Below are 22,131 nucleotides of genomic sequence, written 5' to 3'. Positions count from 1 at the left end.
CCACGTGCATTTTCCCCTGTACAGATAGAATATACTGCATTGCAATAGTTTTACAGAATTTTACTTCTATTCAATTATTTTTTTTAAAGCACGGCAGCAAAAGGATAAAGTTTAGTATACAGAAAATAAATTTACACAATGTTTTTTATATACTTTATTTTCTGAACCCGCCAGAGGTGAGACTTACATCTTATAGGATGTATATTGGGTCGAATCTCGTATTTATTGAATTCCATTTTTTCAATCAATCTCCTTGTCACAGGTATATAAAATCCAGCAACAATTTTACATTTTTACATACACTTTGCTGGGGACGCAGAGCACATGCGTTTATGCTGCAGTGCAAAGCGCTGCGTAAACGCATGGAAATACGCAACGTGCGCACGTAGCCTAATGATGTAAGGCATGCTGTCATAACTCTAGAGCACTGGAAACGTCTACTATTTCGAAGTAAAATACGTTTATCTGGCAGTTTAATGGAGAAGTTTAACTTTGTTGAATTCCTAGAGAACACTACCTGCCTAACTGCATTGTGCCAGCTTTAATGTAAGGTGAAGGACAGGTAATGCACTGAGGCTGTTTTTCAGAAGTCGACCTAGGCTCCTTAGTTCTGTTGGAGGAAGTTCCTAAAGAAGTTTTCCACTACTTTTTTATTTTACCTCTTCCTAATGAACAATTTCCTAATATACTTAAGCTATCTACTCTGTTCTCTGTAAAGGTCCAGTCACACTAAGCAACTTACCAGCGATCCCAACAACGATAGGGATCGCTGGTAAGTTGCTAGGAGGTTGCTGGTGAGATGTCACACTGCGACGCTCCAGCGATCCCACCAGCAACCTGACCTGGCAGGGATCGCTGGAGCGTGGCTACACGAGTTGCTGATGAGCTCACCAGCAACCAGTGACCAGCCCCCAGTCTCCTAGTTACAGCACACATCAGGTTAATTAATCCGATGTGTGCTGCAGCTAAATGTGCACAGAGCAGGGAGCAGCGCACAATGCTTAGCGCTGGCTCCCTGCTCTCCTACTTACAGCACACATCGGGTTAATTACCTGATGTGTGCTGCAGCTACATGTGCACAGAGCAGGAGCCGGCACTGACAGTGAGAGCGGAGGAGGCTGGTATCAAAGGTAAATATCGGGTAACCAAGGACAGGGCTTCTTGGTTACCCGATGTTTACATTGGTTACCAGCCTCCGCAGAAGCTGGCTCACTGCACATTAGTTGTTGCTGTCTCGCTGTCACACACAGCGATCTGTGCTTCACAGCGGGACAGCAACAACTAAAAAATGGCCCAGGACATTCAGCAACAACCAACGACCTCACAGCAGGGGCCAGGTTGTTGCTGGATGTCACACACAGCAACATCGCTAGCAACGTCACAAAAGTTGTTCATTACCAGCGATGTTGCTAGCGATGTTGCTTAGTGTGACGGGGCCTTAAGTTTATCTTTAACAGGCTCGTAAATACCTTTATTGTTTTAGCTTTGATCCTTCCAGCTGCACACCGGAATCGGATTAACTAAGCAGGGCATGTCACTGTTGGAGCTGCCTCTCTGTGATTGACAGCAGTCTGGGCATGTATGTCCAAATCACACTTCACTTTCCTCTAAAGGCCACGTCTCACTAAGCAACATCGCTAGCAACATCGCTGCTGAGGCACGACTTTTGTGACGTAACAGCGATGTTGCTAGCGATGTTGCTGTGTGTGACATCGAGCAACATCCTGGCCCCTGCTGTGAAGGTCGTTGGTTGTTGTTGAATGTCCTGGGCCATTTTTTAGTTGTTGCTCTCCCGCTGTGAAGCACACATCCCTGCTCCCTGCACACATAGCCCGACTACACATCGGGTAATTAACCCGAAGTGTACTCTGGCTAGGAGTGCAGGGAGCCAGCGCTAAGCGGCGTGCGCTGGTAACCAAGGTAAATATCGGGTTGGTTACCCGATATTTACCTTAGTGACCAAGCGCAGCATCGCTTCCACGCGTCGCTGGGGCTGGTCACTGGTTGCTGGTGAGATCTGCCTTTTTGACAGCTCACCAGCAACCCGTGTAGCGACGCTCCAGTGATCCCTGCCAGGTCAGGTTGCTGGTGGGATCGCTGGAGCGTCGCTTAGTGTGATGGTACCTTTAGTCTGCTTTACAGTGCTGTGCTTTAATGTGACAAGTGCTGCGATGTACAGATCATTTGATGTGCTGCAGTATCTAATGATCGGCACATTGCAGCGCTGGTCACATCAAAGCACCGCATTGTAAAGCAGGCAGAGAGCAGAGTGAAGTGTGATTGTCATGATGTTACTTCAGCATAGCGAGGGACAGGTGGCTCCGATGCTAGCCCTCAACTCTCGATTACGCCTAGTGGTGGAGATGCCGGAGTTTATACTCCTGAGAAATGCTACTCTAATACCACACTCCCCCAGGGAGGTTAAGGCCAGGTGTGAGGTGGTAAGTAGATAAGGATAGAAAAGGGTAAACCAAAACTCTGACACACTGCGGATACACACAGGAATAGAATGAGAGACTCAGGAGAAAAACAAGTCCAAGGGGGTAGCAAGAAAAAAGCAACAAGGGTTAACTCCACAACCGCACATGGCAACAGATATCACAACAGTTAATCTGGAGCAACTCATCTCCCCAGACCAACTGAGAGAAACTATAGCTGGCATAGGGGGAAGGATCCATCCAGCATATATAGTAGGGGAGAGGTGATTGGCTCCCCCACAGCAGGTGATCAAAAGGAGCCTAACAATCAGAATAGCAGAGATTAATTCCTTCTAGCCTGCCTCTGAATGGGCACTCAGCAGGTTGATGCCCGAGTCTGCCTGCGTAGATCAGACACCAGAGGAGTTCTCTGGTGGAGTATCAGAATTTGTAGTCTGAACAGGACCCACCGCCACCATGGCAGTCGGCGAACTTTGTGAAAATCTCCGTGTGACAGTGATCTGAGCATTTGTGTCCAGACTGCCGACACCCACAGAGTGGCAGCCCTTCCCCCAACAGTGACATGTCCTGCTTAGTTGGTATGATTGCGGTCTCCAGACCAGAGGGATGAAAGCCAAAACACAATAAAGGTATATACATGCCGCAGAGAGATCAGCTACAGGAGCTGGGTAGGTAGCAGAAGTATATTTGGAAAGTGTTCGGAAGTGTTAGCATAAAATATATTTTGAACACTTGTAGCTTCCAACTTTGTTGAAAAAGCCCTTGGTGTGAACTGTAATGGAGATTGTGAGCCCAGGCCTCTCCTACATCGGTGTCTGACCTCACAAATCCTCTTTTGGATAAATGGACAAAAATCCTCATACTCTAAAATCCTGTAAAAAAAAAAAAAATAAAATAAAATAAACTTTCCCAGAAGAGTGGAAGCACAAATGTCTAAAAAGAGAATACCCCTTTAAAGCCTATAGAATAGATTAAGTGAAAATGCGCAAGGTAACTAAGATGAACGTTATTCATCTAACGGAAATTCCATATGGAAGTTGAAATAAGTATTACCATCTCCACCTGGGAGTGTAATTGGCATATTAACTGATCTATGAGTTTAGAGAAGCTCCCCACTTATAGTTGTGGGAAATCCCTGCTTCCTTCCTTTGTATAATTTACATGTGCTCCCTGATGAGTCTGTGCAGACAGATGCCCCCCTGTTGCCAGAAAAATTCCATTATATTTACTCACATGCATTTCTACATGTTAATTATGATTGATTATAAGTCAGATTTATGTAATTACTGTTTCCTATCCCAGAGTGGGCAACACTGTTCTTTTAACCTTTTACCGCCTGAAGCAGAAAATTGATTCATGTGTGCAAATTCTGTTGCATTTGATGGCATCATAAAACAGGATAACTGTTTAGAAATGTCACAAGTCCGATCAAACTGCCCGAGTAGTGTTCATACTATATTTAGGAACTTGTATGCACCTTGATTACTGCTGTTTGCTTGACCACTTTCGGGAATGTGCACATGATGGGGTTTTTTTTCTTCAGGTGGGTGAACACATACGTTTTTCAATAAGACTTCATAGGACACACTGCTTTTTTTTTCTGGCATTATGTAAATGTCACGCCCCAGGGCAGCCAAGCTGCTCGGATGCGGGCGGTCTGTGGCTCGAGGGGTCCCGGATCCAGGGGCACCATTGATCAGTTTTAAATAAAAGAAAAATAGTAAAAATATAGTCTGACTACACCACTCGCGAGTGTGCGACCCAGGATGGTATGGCCGCTGCCAGTCCTCTCTGGGGATGATGGATGGGGCAGCGTGGTTCGTGAAGCCCTCCGTGAGTAGGGCTTTTCCCCAGGGGTAGGTAAGGGTTAAACTAGAGGCACAGGGAAATAACTCAGTCCAGACAGGGAAATGCAGTTTGGTCGCTTTCCTTACAGCTGGGTTCGCACCATGGGGACGTGCTGGATCCCAGGTGTGCCTGAGTCCTGTGTCCCTGTGCCAGCCGACCTGCTGCCACTCGCCCACCGATGCACTCGTGTGTGTGTGTGGGTCCTCCCTGGCTTGAAGCACCCGGAGGTCCGTTGGTACGAGTTCGTAGACACCAAACATGAATAGGTTTACTTTTATCTAAGGGGTTAAAAAAAAAATCAGAAGTGTGTCCGAAAAAAGTGGTGTATGTTTTGCGCCATATTTCGTAACCTATAGCGTTCTCATTTTTCAGGATCTATGGCTCAGTGACGGCTTATTTTTTGTGTCTTGAGCCGACGTTTTTAAAGGTACCAGTTTTACACTTTAAGGCTTTAAGGCTGAGGCCACACGGAGATTACTGTGAGTCCTCTCATGACACTCGGCTCACGCTTGCAGCACACCAGGAGCCGAGTGTCATGCGACTGTGGTCCAATCGTGCGATCAGACCACAGCTGAAGAGGGGAGGGCCGACGCTGCGGAGGGGAGAGAGGGATTTATCTCCCCATCCCCCCGTTGCCGGCCTATGCGAGAATCGCACTGCTCTCGCGTTTCACCAGTGTAATGCGAGTGCAATACGATGTCTCTCTCGCCCCTATAGACTTGAGTGTGGGTGCGAGTGAAATAGGATCACATTGCACCCGCAGCATGCTGCGATTGTTTTCTCGGCCCAAATAGGGGAGAAAAAAAAAATCGCTCATGGGAGCTGCCCCATAGAATAATATTTGTCCAAGTGGAATGCGTTTTTTTTTTTTTTCTTTTTTTTTTCTTTTTATCGCATTACATTTGCTCTGTATTACTTGCCATGTGTGCTGACCCTAAGGTATGCACTTTTTTTATTTGCCAGCTATAGTACCTGGGCGTTGCCCGGGATAGTAACTATCTCTCTGTCTCTCTCCCAGTCTCTGTCTGTATGTCGCTGTCTTTCTGTCTCTGTCTGTTTCTTTCCTTATCTGTCTGTGTCTATGTCTCCGTATGTCTGTTTCTATCTCTCTGTCTTTGTATCTGTCTCTATCTCTGTGTCTCTGTGTCTGTCCGTCTCTGTTCCCCGTCCGTCTCTGTTCCCCCTCTCTGTCTGTCATTATCCATCTCCCCACCGACATCATATTACCTCACACATAAGCTTCTTATACTAACAATGTCCTTTGTTCCTAAAGCGACTAATCACAGCTGCTATTAATAACCTGTAGTTCCAGGCTCCATTCACTTTAATGGAGGTAGTTTTTTTTTTTTGGAGAGTAACTGTGAAGCGCGGAGTTAAATTTTTCTGTCAAAACATAGCCTACGACGTTCCCTGGGTCACAGGAGGGGTCTGTGCAAAATTTCGTGATTGTAAATGCGACGGTGCAGATTCCTTTAGCGGACATACACACAAGAGAAGATCAGAAGCTCCTGATGAAGAAGGATCGTAGCCACTGGCCACCAATTATTTATCTCCTATGGGCTATACAAGCATTTTGCATGCCAGATCTGAGCAAATTTGGTGTCCAGAGTGGTAATTGTTATTTTAAATAAACCCTTTGGCGATGATTGGTCAGTAACTTTTGATTGACCAAGCAAGCCAAAAGGGTTAATAAACAGGTGACACCATGATCCCCCTATCCCTTTCACTCGACATGATTGGTAATGAGACAGCATCAATCACGACTTAAAGCCATTAAATTTTTTTTTTTACAAACTTTATTGACAAAATTCTATCAGAATTGACTGGACAATCACAGTAATCATGGCGGGATGTTGTGCAGTGTGGCTCGAGGGATTCTTCCAGACCCGGGGGTCACGCGGACACTCCAAATAAAAGGGGACGTATTTGTATGGGAATTGCTGTAAAATGCCTGTGACGCCACCCACGGTGTGTGGTGAAGTGTGGCACCACCGCTGCTGTTGTGGGGCACCCGGGGGCGATGGGATGGCAGCTAGTTGTTAACCCCTCCGTGGGAAGGGATGGTTGCCCCAGAGCCCAGTGTCTCTGTGTTGAGGGTGGTGATTGCAGGGGCCGGCGCACCCAGTCAGACCGGGGGGGTGTTAGTTTACTCACGATTGAATAAATCAGACGAGTCCAGTGGTAAACCAAGGTGGTGGTGGCCGGCTGCTGCAGCCGGGTGCATTCGGGTCCCGCACCCGATGATCTGTGTGACTTTCCTCTGCACTACTGTGAGTTTTCTTTGGGCTCTCCAGTATGGAACACGGAAGCCCGCTCCCAGAACTACAGGTGGGAGCCTTGCCCACTGACGCTGGCCCTTGGGATCTACCGGCCCCTGGCGGATGCCCTATCCCCTGCGGTGGGTTGTTGTCTGCTTTTGGGACTTTGGTTGGGACAGGACCTATTATCCTGCCCTCAATTGGTTAATTAGCTAGGCCGTTGGTTCCGGTCCTGGCTTCAGGGTCCAAGTTCCCCCTCTGTGCACGGTTTCCGGGTCGATTCTCCGGTGTCAGCACCGGCGGACTCCAACCCTGTCCCGGTCCACCTCGGATCTCTGGCAGCCGTCTTCCCGTCTCCTGGTTGACATAGACCACCGTCTGCCACCTAGCCAGAACGCCGGAGCTCCAACCCCGACGAGTTTCCACTCTGGCTTGCACTTGAACTTCCACTCCTCTCAACTACTCCAGTCCACTTGAACTACAACCTTGAACTCCTGACTTCAACTTCAGCTACTGCTTTTCCCGCCCCTGGTTCTCCAGACCCCTAGGTGGGCGTTTCTCATCCACCTGGTCCGGCCCACTCGTGTGCCTGTCCTACCCTGGGGGAGGTGACTAGGATTTTGTCGGCTGTGTGTAACCCTTTGTGGGACAGTGTTATGTGGGGGCCTAGTGTGTGTGACTTCCTGGTTTTGCCAGGGCGTCACACTTACATGTACAATGGATGTTAGTAAGGGGTTAATGGTGGAACAAGTTCTGAAATATTTCTTCAAGGTATATTTTTACATGACGAAAAGCTTTTGTAGATTTCCTATATCCATTACAGATTTAGAAAGGTATCATGGGGTGTATGTGGCTGCAGGTTGAGCTTCCCAGCCGTAAATTATAGTTTTGGAGCTGATCTTGGAGCAAACTTTCCACAATATAATTTTCAATTAGTTTTTCAGATAAGCCTAGATACCGACGTCTGAGGTTTTCATTTCATATGTGTCAGCCATCTCTTTCCATAGGCATCGGCACATCTGTCTGAAATCTCTAGCTGCACTCTTCTTCTAAAAGATCTGTCATGAATCTGACAATACCCGTGTCGCTGAGGTAGGAACACATCCGTCAGGTGTACGATGGTTCTGATGGTGGATGTTGATGAAAGCTGTGAATGTGTTTCCTCTACTGTTTGTGTGTTGGACCCTGCTGAGTGTTTCTTACTAGGATGATTATTCTTAGCAGTCAACCATATTTTCTTAGAAAATAGATTAATAATTGTATTTTGTAGTAATCTAATCCTTGCACACTGCAGTGTCCTTTTCCTTAGGTCATATTTCTGCACAAGGTTTCTCATATAATCATAAAATCTCTGTAGATTAGTTGCAAAATTTTCTGTGACAAAATGTCACTTCCAGTTACCTTAATAGAAGTTATGTTAGTGGCAGACACAAGGTTTCTTGGCATTAAGATGAATGGCATGAAAAATCTGAATATACCCGTATTAGGCATTTTACACCTACAAAAGAGCCAAGGACCCCACAGAATAACACTACTTATTCACACCCTCCGACATCAGCTTTGGAGTTCGGTCGTATTACCAGTGTATAAAATGTAACCTGAAGAAACGGATTTCTCTGCATTTGTAGAAAGAAATTTCCCCATATTTCATCAGCAGAATTCTTGTCAAAAATTGCAACCTAAGTTCGTTACTTTTCTGCTGTTTCCAGTTTTGGAAAGAATAGAATTCTGAAATCAGAACTGAAAATATGAAGATCAATAAGTATAACTTGTGAGCATTATCTCCTTATGCCTTTGTATATTGATAATTATGTGTAGTGTCATATACAGTTTCCTAAAATATATGTCTTGAATGAATAGTATTATTTTATCCCCTTCATAATCTGGTGAGTTTCCATTTTTGCACATTGCAATGTCAAATTTCTTTTATCTTACTTTCTTTTTACAGGGTAAAAAGAAGGATGTTTTCAGATTTTTAGATATTTAACCCCTTACTGCCATGGCCATTTTCAGTTTTTCCGCTCTTTGTTTTTTCCTTCGCTTCTTCCCAGAGCCATAACTTTATTTTTTCGTTTATATAGACGTATGAGGGCTTGTTTGTTTACGGGATGAGTTGTACTTTTGAAGGACACCATTCCTTCTGCCACACACATGTAAAGGAAAACGAGAAAAAAATTCCAATTGGAGTGAAAATGCAAAAAATGTTAAATTTCACAATGTTTTTTTGGGGGCATTTTTTTACCCTGATCGTGGGCACGGGCAGCTGCATTCTTCTGTGGACAACATTCATGTCGCTGCAGGCGGGCTGACTCTGCGTCTAGGACACAGGGTCTACAGATCGTGTTCACATACCCCAACAGTATATCTGCAGCAGTTCCCTAGACAATAAATGGAGTGGCAACGTGCAAATGCGACCTTGTCACATCATTTATTTATGACTACAAATAAGAAGAATGGGGGCTCGAGCCCCCTATTGTAAGAAATCATGGGCATCTCTGTAGATAGAGCCCCAGCAATCACACATTTCCCCCTTTTGCATAGTTGACAAAGCATTTTCTTAAAAGCTTTTCCCACAAATGACATCCATGTTCTATTATGTGTAGTGTATTCTGACACCCTGTTTACCTTAAAAGGGTTTTCCAACTACTTGGCCAACCCTTTTTACATGCTATACTTTCCCAAATAAAATAAGTTTATGCTTACCTGCACTGGTGCATTTCCAGCAATGTCAGTCTCTTGGGGCACTCATGATGATGATGCCATTTGAATTCTGCCGCTTATCAGCAGCCACTAATGGACGCTCAAGGGAATTGTGGACGCAGCCGCCCTTCAACAGCTTAACAATATCATGTGAGCACCAAAAAACCCAGCGCCAACATCACTGGAATGTCCCCTTTACCAGGAGTTGGAATGGCGTTTTAAGGAGGGCCCCCATTGATTCCTGCAATAAATAGGCATCAACACTCAAGAAGTGTCATCTACTATTAATTCTTTGTTTTTGTTTTTTTACATAAAACTTAAAAACCTGCCCCCCATCCCCTGAGGACCTGCCACTCAGCACTGAACCCTTGTTGTAACAGTTTAGCTGCATTTCTGTCGCAATGAGAATAGTCAGTCAGCGGTCATTAATGTGTTAAATGATTGGGTTTGTCTTTCAGATTTGTCCATAACTCCACACTAATACATTTTTCTCCTTCAATTCTCTGCAGACTGCTCTCACAATTTAGCAATTTGTTTTAAATGTTAAGGAACATCCAATAAATGTCTGCTGTGATGGATGGTTAGTTCTTGAAAGCTTTGTCTGGATAAACCTAAGTTAATCCTTTAAATACCTTCAGACACAAAATGGTGTCTCATATATTGCATTCTACCACATCGGCAAGTAATTATTATGTTGCTTTTTTCTGATTTAAAGGCTCCAAGTTTAATTGTTTCAAGTTAAAGAATAGCATAACTATTTGTTATTTTTAGATGAGTGTGGATTCCATCCCACCACTAGAATTCCCCCTAATCTCAAGAACAGGGGAGACAAGTATATCGGTTCAGCATATTAGGGTCAGCACACACGGCGAGTAATATGGAGCAAGTGGAATGCGATAAAAAAATCTCATTCCATTCAGACCAATATTACTCTACGGGGCAGCACCCATGAGCAATTATTTTCTCAGCCCTAATCGGACCGATTTACATGATTTACACACTTGACCGCTTTCTTGGTTGTTCCCAGACAAATTCTCTTTCATCCAGGTATAGTTTAGGGCATTCTCCAATACGACCATATCCGGATAAGTGTCCTCTGACCTTCAGCTTCTGACCCCCCCCCCAACCCATCTCTCCCTAAACATAAATAGCTCAGCTATATTCACATGTACTTTGCTGTTTGACTCTAGCATTACTAAACCTGCCGATCAATGAGATAAATTCAATGTGAAATCCTGTACCAATTGATTTGTTTCTCTACTTTAATTTACTTTTTTCCTTCCAGATAAAAAATACAGTATCATTGTTATTGATCCACCTTGGGAAAATAAATCAGTCAAGAGGAGTAAGAGGTAATTGTTTGCTTCCTAACTTTTTCAATGTTGATTTTTTTTTTTTTTTTTTATGAAATGCTTGTTGAATCTAATTTCAACCTGACACAGTTTATTATATTTATCAAATTAAAACCGCTCACATAAGTGTACATGTATAAGATGGCACTGGAGTAGCTGATAGGAAAATGATTCAGTAAGACAGATAACAACAATCCCTAGAAAGAATTTTATTGCATCAATTATTTATCAAGCAGCTTGAACAAAGCCAGCCAAAGAGTACCTGTGATTCTACTAGCTATATACACGTTCTACGCTTATACGGGGAAAGGTCCAGAGCGTGGCTTATTCATGCTCTGGAATAGAATTTAGAATATAAAGGAGGGATTACCCTGATATCTACATGTCATTTTCTCAGGCTGTGATGGTAGAGAGGGTATATCTCCGCCTCTGCACCTTCTTTATAATTGTGTATTAAGCATGTGTTCATGTGTTGGCGCCAGATGAATGTGGACAAGCCACACCCACATAATGGGTGGCGGATTCAAATAGCTTGTTGATTGGACACACAATATTGCTAGTAAAGTACAGTTTATTCTCTCTACTAAACCATGTGTCTATTAACAATCATATTGTTGGTTCATCGGCCACAAGGGCAGTGAGTTTCTATGTTTTTGAAAAACCATTTATCAAGGCCTCATTGACTTTTCAGCTCTTTTCCACAAAGTGGGGCTGATTCATTAAGACTGGCATTTTACAACCCTAATGAAAGGGGCACTGTTGTGATCCAGTGACTGTGGAGGATCAGAAAAAGAGCAATAACTCGGAAATCCAGAAAATAACCAGAGTGGCTGGAACCTTAACGGACTGCAGACCTAATACTGACACACAACTAGAAGTAGCCGTGGGACAAGCCTACAATGACCTAGTCGTCTCGACACAGCCGAAGAACGAAATACTCTAACAGAGAGAAATGTAGGAAAGCTAATCTGCCTCGGAGTAGTCCCCAAAGATATAGATAGCCCCCACATGTAAAGATTATGGTGATATAGGAAAACACAATACGTAGCTAGAGAACAGACTCAGCAAAGATGAGGCCCAAAACTATCTGCATAGGAAAGAATAGGAAAGAGCACTGACTGCAGCCGTAAAAACCCTAATAAATACCAGCACGCCTGACATGGAAAAATACTGAGCCTAAACAGGCTGTCCCCGCTATATCATTACTCTGGTGTTACTGGGATCCAAGAAAAACATTGATATAGAGAGGGGACTGAATATTGTACCAAGCATGACAACACAATACCTACCAGAACATTGAGCAAGGTACACAGATACTCCCATCAGGGAATAATCCAATTCCACCAGGAACTCCACACAGGCAAAATCACAAGAAAGTGAAAAACCATAAGCAAAGGTACAAGACCAACTTATTTGAGAGGAGTTCTGATAGACACAGAGAACAGGGCTGGTTTCAGGAAGTCCTTAGAACACAGGAAATACAATTGAGCACCGGCAAGGAACAAAAGGAAGCTACATAGTTATATAGGCCCAAACCAAATGGCCTGATTGCAAATCCTACTCTGCTGTCCAGTTCCCACTCAGCATGTCAACTACATTACCAGCACTGACCACAAGAGGGAGACCCAAATTTTAATCTAATTCAAATGTATTCACAACAGGGCACTGTGGCATAAAGTGCATTGAATCCATTTAGTGCCGCAGTAAAGGACTGGTGTAACACTACTAACATAAGTTGCGCTACCAAAGTGGTGTAAGTTATAATGAATTTGGCCGCCGGGTACCGGAATGCCCAATGCCACCCCTTCTTTGCTCTTTTTGGTAGAGTTGGCCAAGGCAGATGAGAGAATTAGAACTGCACAAAAATGTTGTGACTTTTCAATATGTTGATCCTTCTCTCCTCCATCATATGAAAGCATTATATTGGCCGGTTTGGCTAAATTTAGTCTGAATGGGGTATTTCAGAAAATGGTGTTGATGTTAATTACAGTGATATCTACCTGCACAATGTATGAGACAAGATGCAAAGTAACATCCCTATAGATGCCAGGAACAATGATGTCCAGCCATTCTCGGACTATAACATGTTTTTCCTCAGGCAAGACCATCCTCTCTATTGCTTCACGGTAACACAAGGGTTACCAGAGGCATACTGACTGATGTTTGCAGCCCCTTATGCTGCTAGTTGTGCTAGTTCCTTGAGTACCATGAACACCCCACAAGACTTGCTGTTTTGCTCTTCTAAAAATGGCATCACTCCTGACGCTTGGCCATTTATTTTTTCTCCAAGAACCAAATGTTCTCTTACCTTAAATATCCTACCCTTTGACAGATGCCATTGTCACAAGATGTTAAATCTTATTCATTACAGCAGGTTTTAATATTCTGGCTGATCCATTTATATATTCGTGCTTGCTTTAAAATGGTTACCCTTTTTTATGTAGATGGTAACTGAGGAGGTCCAATGGTGTTTGCTGCAACTTGTGATTTGTTCCTAGGAAGTGGAACTGCCGGAGATGACATGACACCTCCGGTCTATATTCAACTTCTAAAATGTACAGCCACATTAACTTGTAACTTTATACAGAGTATTAACATATTTAATTTATATAATAAGTGTAAATTAATTTGCATATAAACAGAGGATGTGATGAGTAACACTGACAGCTATCAGGATTTTGTGCATGTATCATCTGCCATAGACAGACCATCTATGATGGTGGAGGATATGGTGTTTGTAGCAGACATTGCCTGTTCCCTGTTCTTACATTCAGATAACTAGCGCTCTACTATTGATAGTAACAGTGAGGTGATGTGGAGATAGCCATATCTTCATTACATCTGACTGTCTTATTGACTCCTCTCATATTAAACTTGTCCTCAAACTAGATCCCGTTGTCACTTCAAGGTAAAGTTATATTGACCACGCCAAAGTCTGGTGTCTTTTACTATCACTAGATATTGGCCTACTTTATTCCACCTATTGGTCAACCAATTTTAAATATGTGTGTGTTTATATATGAGATATCATACATCTGAAGGTTATCTCTTGGTGAATTAATAGTTATGGACACCTTACTTAGATTTTAACTTTAAGATTGAAAACCTTCAAATAACAATGCAATAAAATATCGATCACAGTTCATCAGAGTGATACTTGACAAAGCCAGAAGGTGAAACATCTCGTGCACTGTGTGTTGCTTTCCTATTTCGACCTACACCAACATTCATCCCTTCATTCCATGGCGGTTCCTTAGTGTCAGTAGCCTCATCATGTGCCCTGCTATGCTGCAAACATTGGACAGGAATAAATTGATGAACATTGGGTGCTGGTCTCCAAATTTATAACTCAAGGCCACCGAACATCTGAAGCATATGATAAAACAATCAAGCCCCTACTGCAGGACACCTTCAGGTCTTTCCAGAGCAATATACAATCACTGATCTAATACTGTGTAGTTTCCACATTTTTCCCTCATTTTTTTCCATACATGAATGATTACGCAGGTTCTAATGTGACTCATTGGGAGCACAAATGAAGCGTAGGTTAATCTACGAATCTTAGATTAATAGAGCTATTCCCTGATTCACTTTTATGGTAATTCCTCTTCTTTTAGGTAGAAAGAAAATCCAATAATGGAGTAAGGCAGCAGGAGGGAAATAGAATTCCTTGGAAAATCTTTAGCAAAATAAAGGCTATTTATTCTGCAAATGGCGCAGTGGACACAGGTTCATAATTCATGTTTTCTATCTGCTGGCAAACTCAAGAGAAACAGTAGTTAATTTCTAACTTGCTGGGGCCTCCCTGCCCTATTCGTTCAGGTTGCTGAACCTTTTAGCTTTACTTAACTTTGATTATGTACAGTGCCTTGAAAAAGTATTCAAACCCCGTGAACATTTCCACATTTTATCACGTTACAGCCATAAACTTAATGCATCTTATTGGGATCTGATGTGATATGCCAACATTAAGTACAAGTATTTGTGAAGTGTAAAGGAATTGATACATGGTTTTCTAAATATTTAAAAAATGTAACTCTGACAATTGTGACTTCCATTTGTATTCAGCCCCCCTGGGTCAATGCTTTGTAGGATCACTTTTCAATGCAATTACTACTGCAAGTGTTTTGGGGTATGTATCTATCAGCTTTGCATATGTAAAGGCTGACATTTTTGCCCATTCCTCTTTGTAAAATGGCTCTAATTCAGTGAGAATGGATGGCGAGCATCTGTGAACAGCAATTTTCAAGTCTTGCCACAGATGCTCAATGTGATTTAGGTCTTCACTTTGCCTGGGCTATTCAAACACTTGCTTTGATATAAACCATCCCATTGTAGCTTTTGCATTGTGTTTAGGTTTGTTGTCCTGCTGGAAGTTGAGGTTTTTCTCCAGGATTGATCTGTATTTAGCTCCATTTATCTTCCCATCAACTGTTAAAAAATTTCCCTGTTCCTGCTGAAGAAAAGCATTCTTACAACATGATTCTGTCACCACCATGTTTCACGGTGGGGATGGTGTTTTCAATGTTATGTGTTAGTTTCCCACCACACATGGAGTTTTGCATTCAGTCCAAAAAGTTCTACTTTGGTCTCATCTGACCAGAGCACCTTCTTCCACATGCTAGCTGTGTCCCCTAAAAGGCTTTTTGCAAACTGCAAATGGGACATCTTATGGCTTGCTTTCAAAAAAGACTTTTTTTTTTCCTTGCCATTCTTCCATAAAGGCCAGATTTGTGGAGTATGCGACTAAAGGCTGCACTCACATGAGAGATGATTCTCTCTTCCAATAGAATTGGATAGAGTATGGTAATGACACTCTGATCAGAGTTGGAGCCAAGTATCAGATTACTGTGATCCAATTTCTCTCACATTTGAGAATCGTATTACAGGTGCGGAGACTATGGAGAACTTTAATTTTACTATTGTCTGTCAGTGCAAATTGGACTGCACTCCGATGACATCCGAGTGCAATCTGATGGTTTACACGCACCCATAGACTTAAATGGGTGTGATTGATCCAATATATGCTGCCAATCACAGAATGCTGTACATTTTTTCTAATGCTGAATTCGAATGATAAAAAATATACTTATCGGCACTGACCCATAGCATAACCTTGGACTGAGTGCTATCCGAGTAAACATGGGATAGCACTCCTCCATTGTACACACTTGTGTGAGTGAGCCCTAAGAGCTGCCCTGTGGACAGATTCTCCCACCTGAGTTGTGGATCTTTGCAGCTGCTCCAGAGTGACCATGGGCCTTTTGGCTTTTTCTCCGATTACTACTCTCGTTGCTTTGGATGTCAGTTTACGTGAACGGCCAGTTCTTTGTAGGTTTGCAGTTGTGCCATACTACTTCCATTTTTGGAAGTTTGATTTCAACACTGTTCTGTAAGATGTCCAGAGCTTGGGCTATTTGTTTTATAACCTAACCCTGCTTTACACTTATCCCGAACTTTTTATTCTTGACCTGTCTGGTATGTTCCTTGGTTTCATGATGCGGTTTAGTCCTTAATGTTCTCACACAAACCTCTGAGACCTTCACAGAACAGCTGTAGTTAAATGGAGGATAAATTACATGTGGACTCAATTTACTTCTGAAATCAGTTTGTTGCTTAGAATTTTATTTTGGTGTTTCAGGGGGCTGAATACAAATGTACATCACCATTTTTAGATTTATATGTTGAAAATATTTTTAAAACCATGCATCCATTCCCTTTACATTTGACACATACTACTTTGTGGTGTTTTATCACATAAAAGCTCCCAAAAATATGTTTGTTTATGGATGTAACTTAAAAAAATGTAGAATAGTTAAGTGTGTGAATACTTTTTCAAGGCTCTATATATATGCTTGTATATACAAAGCATACAAACATTTGTGCACCCCTGGTCAAAATGACAGTTAAGAAGTTGAGGATGAAATGACCTCCAAAAGACAAAGTTAAAGATTACACATTTCCTTTGTGTTTTAGGCAAAAAAAAAAATAAAATCCAAAAAACATCCAAATGACCCTGATCAAAAGTTCACATACCCTGGTGATTTTGGCCTGATAACATGCACAGTAGTTGACACAAATGAGTTTTAATGGCTAATAAAGGCAACATCCTCACCTGTGACCTGTTTGCTTGTAATTAGTGTGTGCACAAAAGATGAGTGAGTTTCCTGGATCCAGACAGACTCTTCCATCTTTCATCCAGCCACTGACATTTCTGGATTATGAGTCATGGGGAAAGCAAAAAAATTGTCAACGGATCTACAGGAAAAGATAGTCAAACTGTATAAAACAGGAAAGGGATACAAAAAGATATCCAAGGAATTGATAATGCCAGTCAGCAGTGCTCAAATTGTGATTAACAAATTGGAAATCAGGTGCTCTGTAAAACCCAAACCACGATCAGGTAGACCAACAAACATTTTGGCCACAACTGCCAGGAAAATTGTTCGGGTTGCAAAGAAAAACCCAACAAATAACATCAGCTGAGATACAGGACTCACTGAAAACTAGCGGTGTGGCTGCTTCAAGATGCACGATAAGGAGGCACTTGAAGAAAAATGGGCTGCATGGTCGAATCACCAGAAGAAAGCCATTACTGCGCAAATGCCACAAAGTATCTTGCCTACAATACGCCAAACAGCACAGAGACAAGTCTCCAAACTTTTGGAATGAGGTAATTTGGAGTGATGAGACCAAAATTGAACTTTTTGGCCACAACAGTAAACGTTACATGTGGAAAGGTGTCAACAATGCCTATGATGAAAGGAACACCATTCCTACTGTAAAGCATGGAGGTGAATTGCTGATGATATGGGGATGTGTGAGCTACAAAGGCATAGGAAACTTGGTCAAACTTGAAGGAATGATGAATGCAGCACGTTATCAGCAAATACTGGATGCAAATTTGCACTCATCAGCCCAGAAGCAGTGCATGGGATTTTCTTGGACGTTCCAACATGACAACGATCCAAAACACAAGGCCAAGTTGACCTGTCATTGGCTACAGCAAAACAAAATGATGGTTCTGGAGTGGCTATTTCAGTCTCCTGACCTCAATAGAACTCATGCGTGTAGTTCATGCAAGAAATCCAAGGAATTTACAGGGACTGGAGGCTTTTTGACAAGAAGAATGGGCAGCTTTACCATCTGAGAAAATATAGAGCCTCATCCACAACTACCACAAAATACTTCAAGCTGTTATTGATGTTAGAAGGGGTAATACACGGTATTAAGAACTGGGGTATGTGAACTTTTGATCAGGGTCGTTTGGATGTTTTTGGTTTGCATTATGATTTTTAAAAGAGAAAACACAGTAGTTTGACAATAAATGGCTTCACCCAATCACTAATCATGAGTGACAAAAAAGATTTTGTGTTTTCTTTCATTAACTATGACAATATTGTATATTTTTATATATATATATATATATATATATATATATATATATATATATATATATATATATATATATATATATATATATACATACATACATACATACATACATACATACATACATACATACATACATACATACATATATTATAGATTAATCTTGTGGGTAATTCCAGCAGGTAAGAAGACTTCAGGTAACAGTGCTAAAATCCAATTTTATTGGGCAAGTTTCCCAGTCCTGTTCTGTGCAACCAAGCAAGACCAGGTATAACTAAACCGGAGCTCTAAGGTCATGAGGTCAGCTGGTCCACTGCTTAATGTTTATATATGCAGTATGGACCAAAAGTTTGTACACACCTCATTCAAAGAGTTTTCTTTATTTTCAGGACTCTGAAAATTGTAGATTCACATTGAAGGCATCAAAACTATGAATTAAAACATGTGGAATGAAATACTTGAAAAAGTGTGAAACAACTGAAAATATGTCTTATAGTCTAGGTTTTTGAAAGTAGCCACCTTTTGCTTTCATTACTACTTTGCACACTCTTGGCATTCTCTTGATGAGCTTCAAGAGGTACTCACTGGAAATGGTTTTCCAACAGTCTTGAAGGAGTTCCCAGAGATGCTTAGCACTTGTTGGCCCATTTGACTTCACTCTGCGGTCCAGCTCACCCCAAACCATCTCGATTGGGTTCAGGTCTGGTGACTGTGGAGATGAGGTCATCTGGCGTAGCACCCCATCACTCTCCTTCTTAGTCAAATAGCCCTTACACAGCCTGGATGTGTGTTTGGGGTCATTGTCCTGTTGAAAAATAAATGATGGTCCAACTAAACGCAAATCGGATGGAATAGCACACCGCTGCAAGATGCTGTGGTAGGCATGCTGGTTCTGTATGCCTTCAATTTTGAATAAATCCCCAACAGTGTCACCAGCAAAGCACCTCCACACCATCACACCTCCTCCACCATGCTTCACGGTGGGAACCAGCCATGTAGAGTCCATCCATTCACCTTTTTTACAAAGACACGGTGGTTGGATCCAAAGATCTCAAATTTGGACTCATCAGACCAAAGCACAGATTTCCACTGGTCTAATGTCCATTCTGTGTGTTCTTTAGCCCAAACAAGTCTCTTCTGCTTGTTGCCTGTCCAAACTTTTGGTCTGTACTAATAAATAAATAAATATATATATGTGTGTGTGTGTGTGTGTGTGTGTGTGTGTGTGTGTATATATATATATATATATTTGTTTTTTTCAGCGGTTATATTTTAAAAATTACAAAAAGGAGAATGGGCCAATGCGAAAGTATGTACACCCTTGGAGATTTGTGTGCTCATAAACTTTGACCACGATTATGGTTTGTTCACTATCATCGTTGGGAAAGGGCTGGTGATGAAAATTTCATAGCTTTATTAAACCCCAGCCTACTCTAACCTTATGCCAAAAAAATAGCAGCCATGGGTTCTTCTAAGCAGCTGCCTAGCACTCTGAAAATGAAAAAAAGGCTGTAAGAAGATAACAAAGCGTGTTCAAGTTGAGCTTTCCTCAGTTTGAAATGTAATTAAGAAATGGCAGTTAAAAGGAACAGTGGAGGTCAAGATAAGCTCTGGAAGACGAAGCAAAATTTCTGAGAGCTCTTCTCTTAGGATTATTAGAAAGGCAAATCAGAACCCTCGTATGAGTGCCCAAGACATTCAGGAAGATTTAGCAGACTCTGCAGTTGTTTCATTGTTCTATTGTTCAGAGACACCTGCACAAATATGGCTTTCATGGTAGAGTCAGCAGAAGAAAACCTCTCCTGTGTCCTTGCCATAAAATTCAGCATCCAAAGTATGCAAAAGAACATCTATTCAAGCCTGATGCATGTTGGAAACTAGTCCTGTTGGTCGATGAGGTTAACATAGAACTCTTTCGCCAGAATGATCAAATGTAAGTGTGGAGAAAAAAGGGCACAGAATTTCAGGAAAAGAACATCACACCAATAGAGATGAGCGGACCTTTGGAAGTTTGGTACAGATCACTTCCAAGCGCGGGTGTGCAGGGCTTTTCCATTTTTTAAATTTTTTTTTAAAGTGCACACAACATTCAATCATTCTATTGTTCCCCCCCCAGTGCGAGCCAATCACACACTACAAATGGCTCGCCCTGGGCTCAGCACCAAGTGTACCTGAGCACAGTGATGCTTGCGAGTCGTTTACATACGTGTAAAAATACTTGATCTTCGAATGCTGTTATTTTTTTTGTCTGTCGTCGGTACGGATACCGCTCATCTCTGCACACCAACCATTAAGCATGAGGGTATCAACAATCATGCTTTGGGGTTGTGTTGCATGTAATGGCACGGGGGACATTTCACAAGCAAAGGGAAGAGTGGATTCAATGAAATTTCAACAAATTCTTGATGCAAATATAATGCTTTCTGTAAAAAAGCTGAATTTGAAAAGAGGATGGCTCCTTCAAATGGATACTATACCTCTCACTATATCTATCTATCTATAATTTATCTTTCCAGGCAGCACTCACAATCCACAGTGCTCGAATCCAGGGAAGGCATCCATAATGTGCAGCAAATAGAAGATGGGCAATCCAAGCTTCATAAACGATTATAAGGGATTTATTGCATAATTATTCAGGATACAAGCAAAGAAAAGAACACGTTTTCAGCTAATAAAGTGTTTGAAAAAGCCTTATTAGCTGAAAACGCATTCTTTTCTTTGCTTGTATACTGAATAATTATGGAATAAATCCCACATAATCGTTTATGAAGTTTGAAGTGCCAATCCTTTATTTGCTGTTATGTGTATGTGTGTGTGTATGTGTGTGTGTGTATATATATATATATATATGTATATATGTATGTGTATGTACTGTGCCTACAAGTAGTATTCAACCCCCTGCAGATTTAGCAGGTTTGATAAGATGCAAATAAGTTAGAGCCTGCAAACTTCAAACAAGAGCAGGATTTATTAAGAGATGCATAAATCTTACAAACCAACAAGTTAGGTTGCTCAGTTAAATTTTAATAAATTTTCAACATAAAAGTGTGGGTCAATTATTATTCAACCCCTAGGTTTAATATTTTGTGGAATAACCCTTGTTTGCAATTACAGCTAATAATCGTCTTTTATAAGACCTGATCAGGCCGACACAGGTCTCTGGAGTTATCTTGGCCCACTCCTCCATGCAGATCTTCTCCAAGTTATCTAGGTTCTTTGGGTGTCTCATGTGGACTTTAATCTTGAGCTCCTTCCACAAGTTTTCAATTGGGTTAAGGTCAGGAGACTGACTAGGCCACTGCAACACCTTGATTTTTTCCCTCTTGAACCAGGCCTTGGTTTTCTTGGCTGTGTGCTTTGGGTCGTTGTCTTGTTGGAAGATGAAATGACGACCCATCTTAAGATCCTTGATGGAGGAGCGGAGGTTCTTGGCCAAAATCTCCAGGTAGGCCGTGCTATCCATCTTCCCATGGATGCGGACCAGATGGCCAAGCCCCTTGGCTGAGAAACAGCCCCACAGCATGATGCTGCCACTACCATGCTTGGCTGTAGGGATGGTATTCTTGGGGTCGTATGCAGTGCCATCCAGTCTCCAAACGTCACGTGTGTGGTTGGCACCAAAGATCTCGATCTTCGTCTCATCAGACCAGAGAACCTTGAACCAGTCTGTCTCAGAGTCCTCCAAGTGATCATGAGCAAACTGTAGACGAGCCTTGACATGACGCTTTGAAAGTAAAGGTACCTTACGGGCTCGTCTGGAACGGAGACCATTGCGGTGGAGTACGTTACTTATGGTATTAACTGAAACCAATGTCCCCACTGCCATGAGATCTTCCCGGAGCTCCTTCCTTGTTGTCCTTGGGTTAGCCTTGACTCTTCGGACAAGCCTGGCCTCGGCACGGGTGGAAACTTTCAAAGGCTGTCCAGCCGTGGAAGGCTAACAGTAGTTCCATAAGCCTTCCACTTCTGGATGATGCTCCCAACAGTGGAGACAGGTAGGCCCAACTCCTTGGAAAGGGTTTTGTACCCCTTGCCAGCCTTGTGACCCTCCACGATCTTGTCTCTGATGGCCTTGGAATGCTCCGTTTGTCTTTCCCATGTTGACCAAGTATGAGTGCTGTTCACAAGTTTGGGGAGGGTCTT

General features: G+C 42.3%; 1 protein-coding gene across 2 annotated transcripts in view; it reads left to right on the top strand.

The window, feature by feature from the left end:
• METTL4 (methyltransferase 4, N6-adenosine) overlaps nt 1-22,131 on the top strand; it is a 233,147-nt gene that overhangs the window by 76,471 nt on the left and 134,545 nt on the right. For both annotated transcript variants that reach the window (XM_075316385.1, XM_075316384.1), the window contains exon 4: nt 10,530-10,596. In XM_075316385.1, coding sequence (XP_075172500.1) covers nt 10,530-10,596 — 67 coding nt within the window. The remainder of the gene's footprint in view (nt 1-10,529; nt 10,597-22,131) is intronic.

This window comes from Anomaloglossus baeobatrachus, chromosome 6 (genome assembly GCF_048569485.1).
Source record: "Anomaloglossus baeobatrachus isolate aAnoBae1 chromosome 6, aAnoBae1.hap1, whole genome shotgun sequence".
Taxonomy (NCBI): domain Eukaryota; kingdom Metazoa; phylum Chordata; class Amphibia; order Anura; family Aromobatidae; genus Anomaloglossus; species Anomaloglossus baeobatrachus.
Note: the sequence above shows the minus strand (reverse complement) of the source record. Positions and strands in the feature narration are given on the sequence as shown.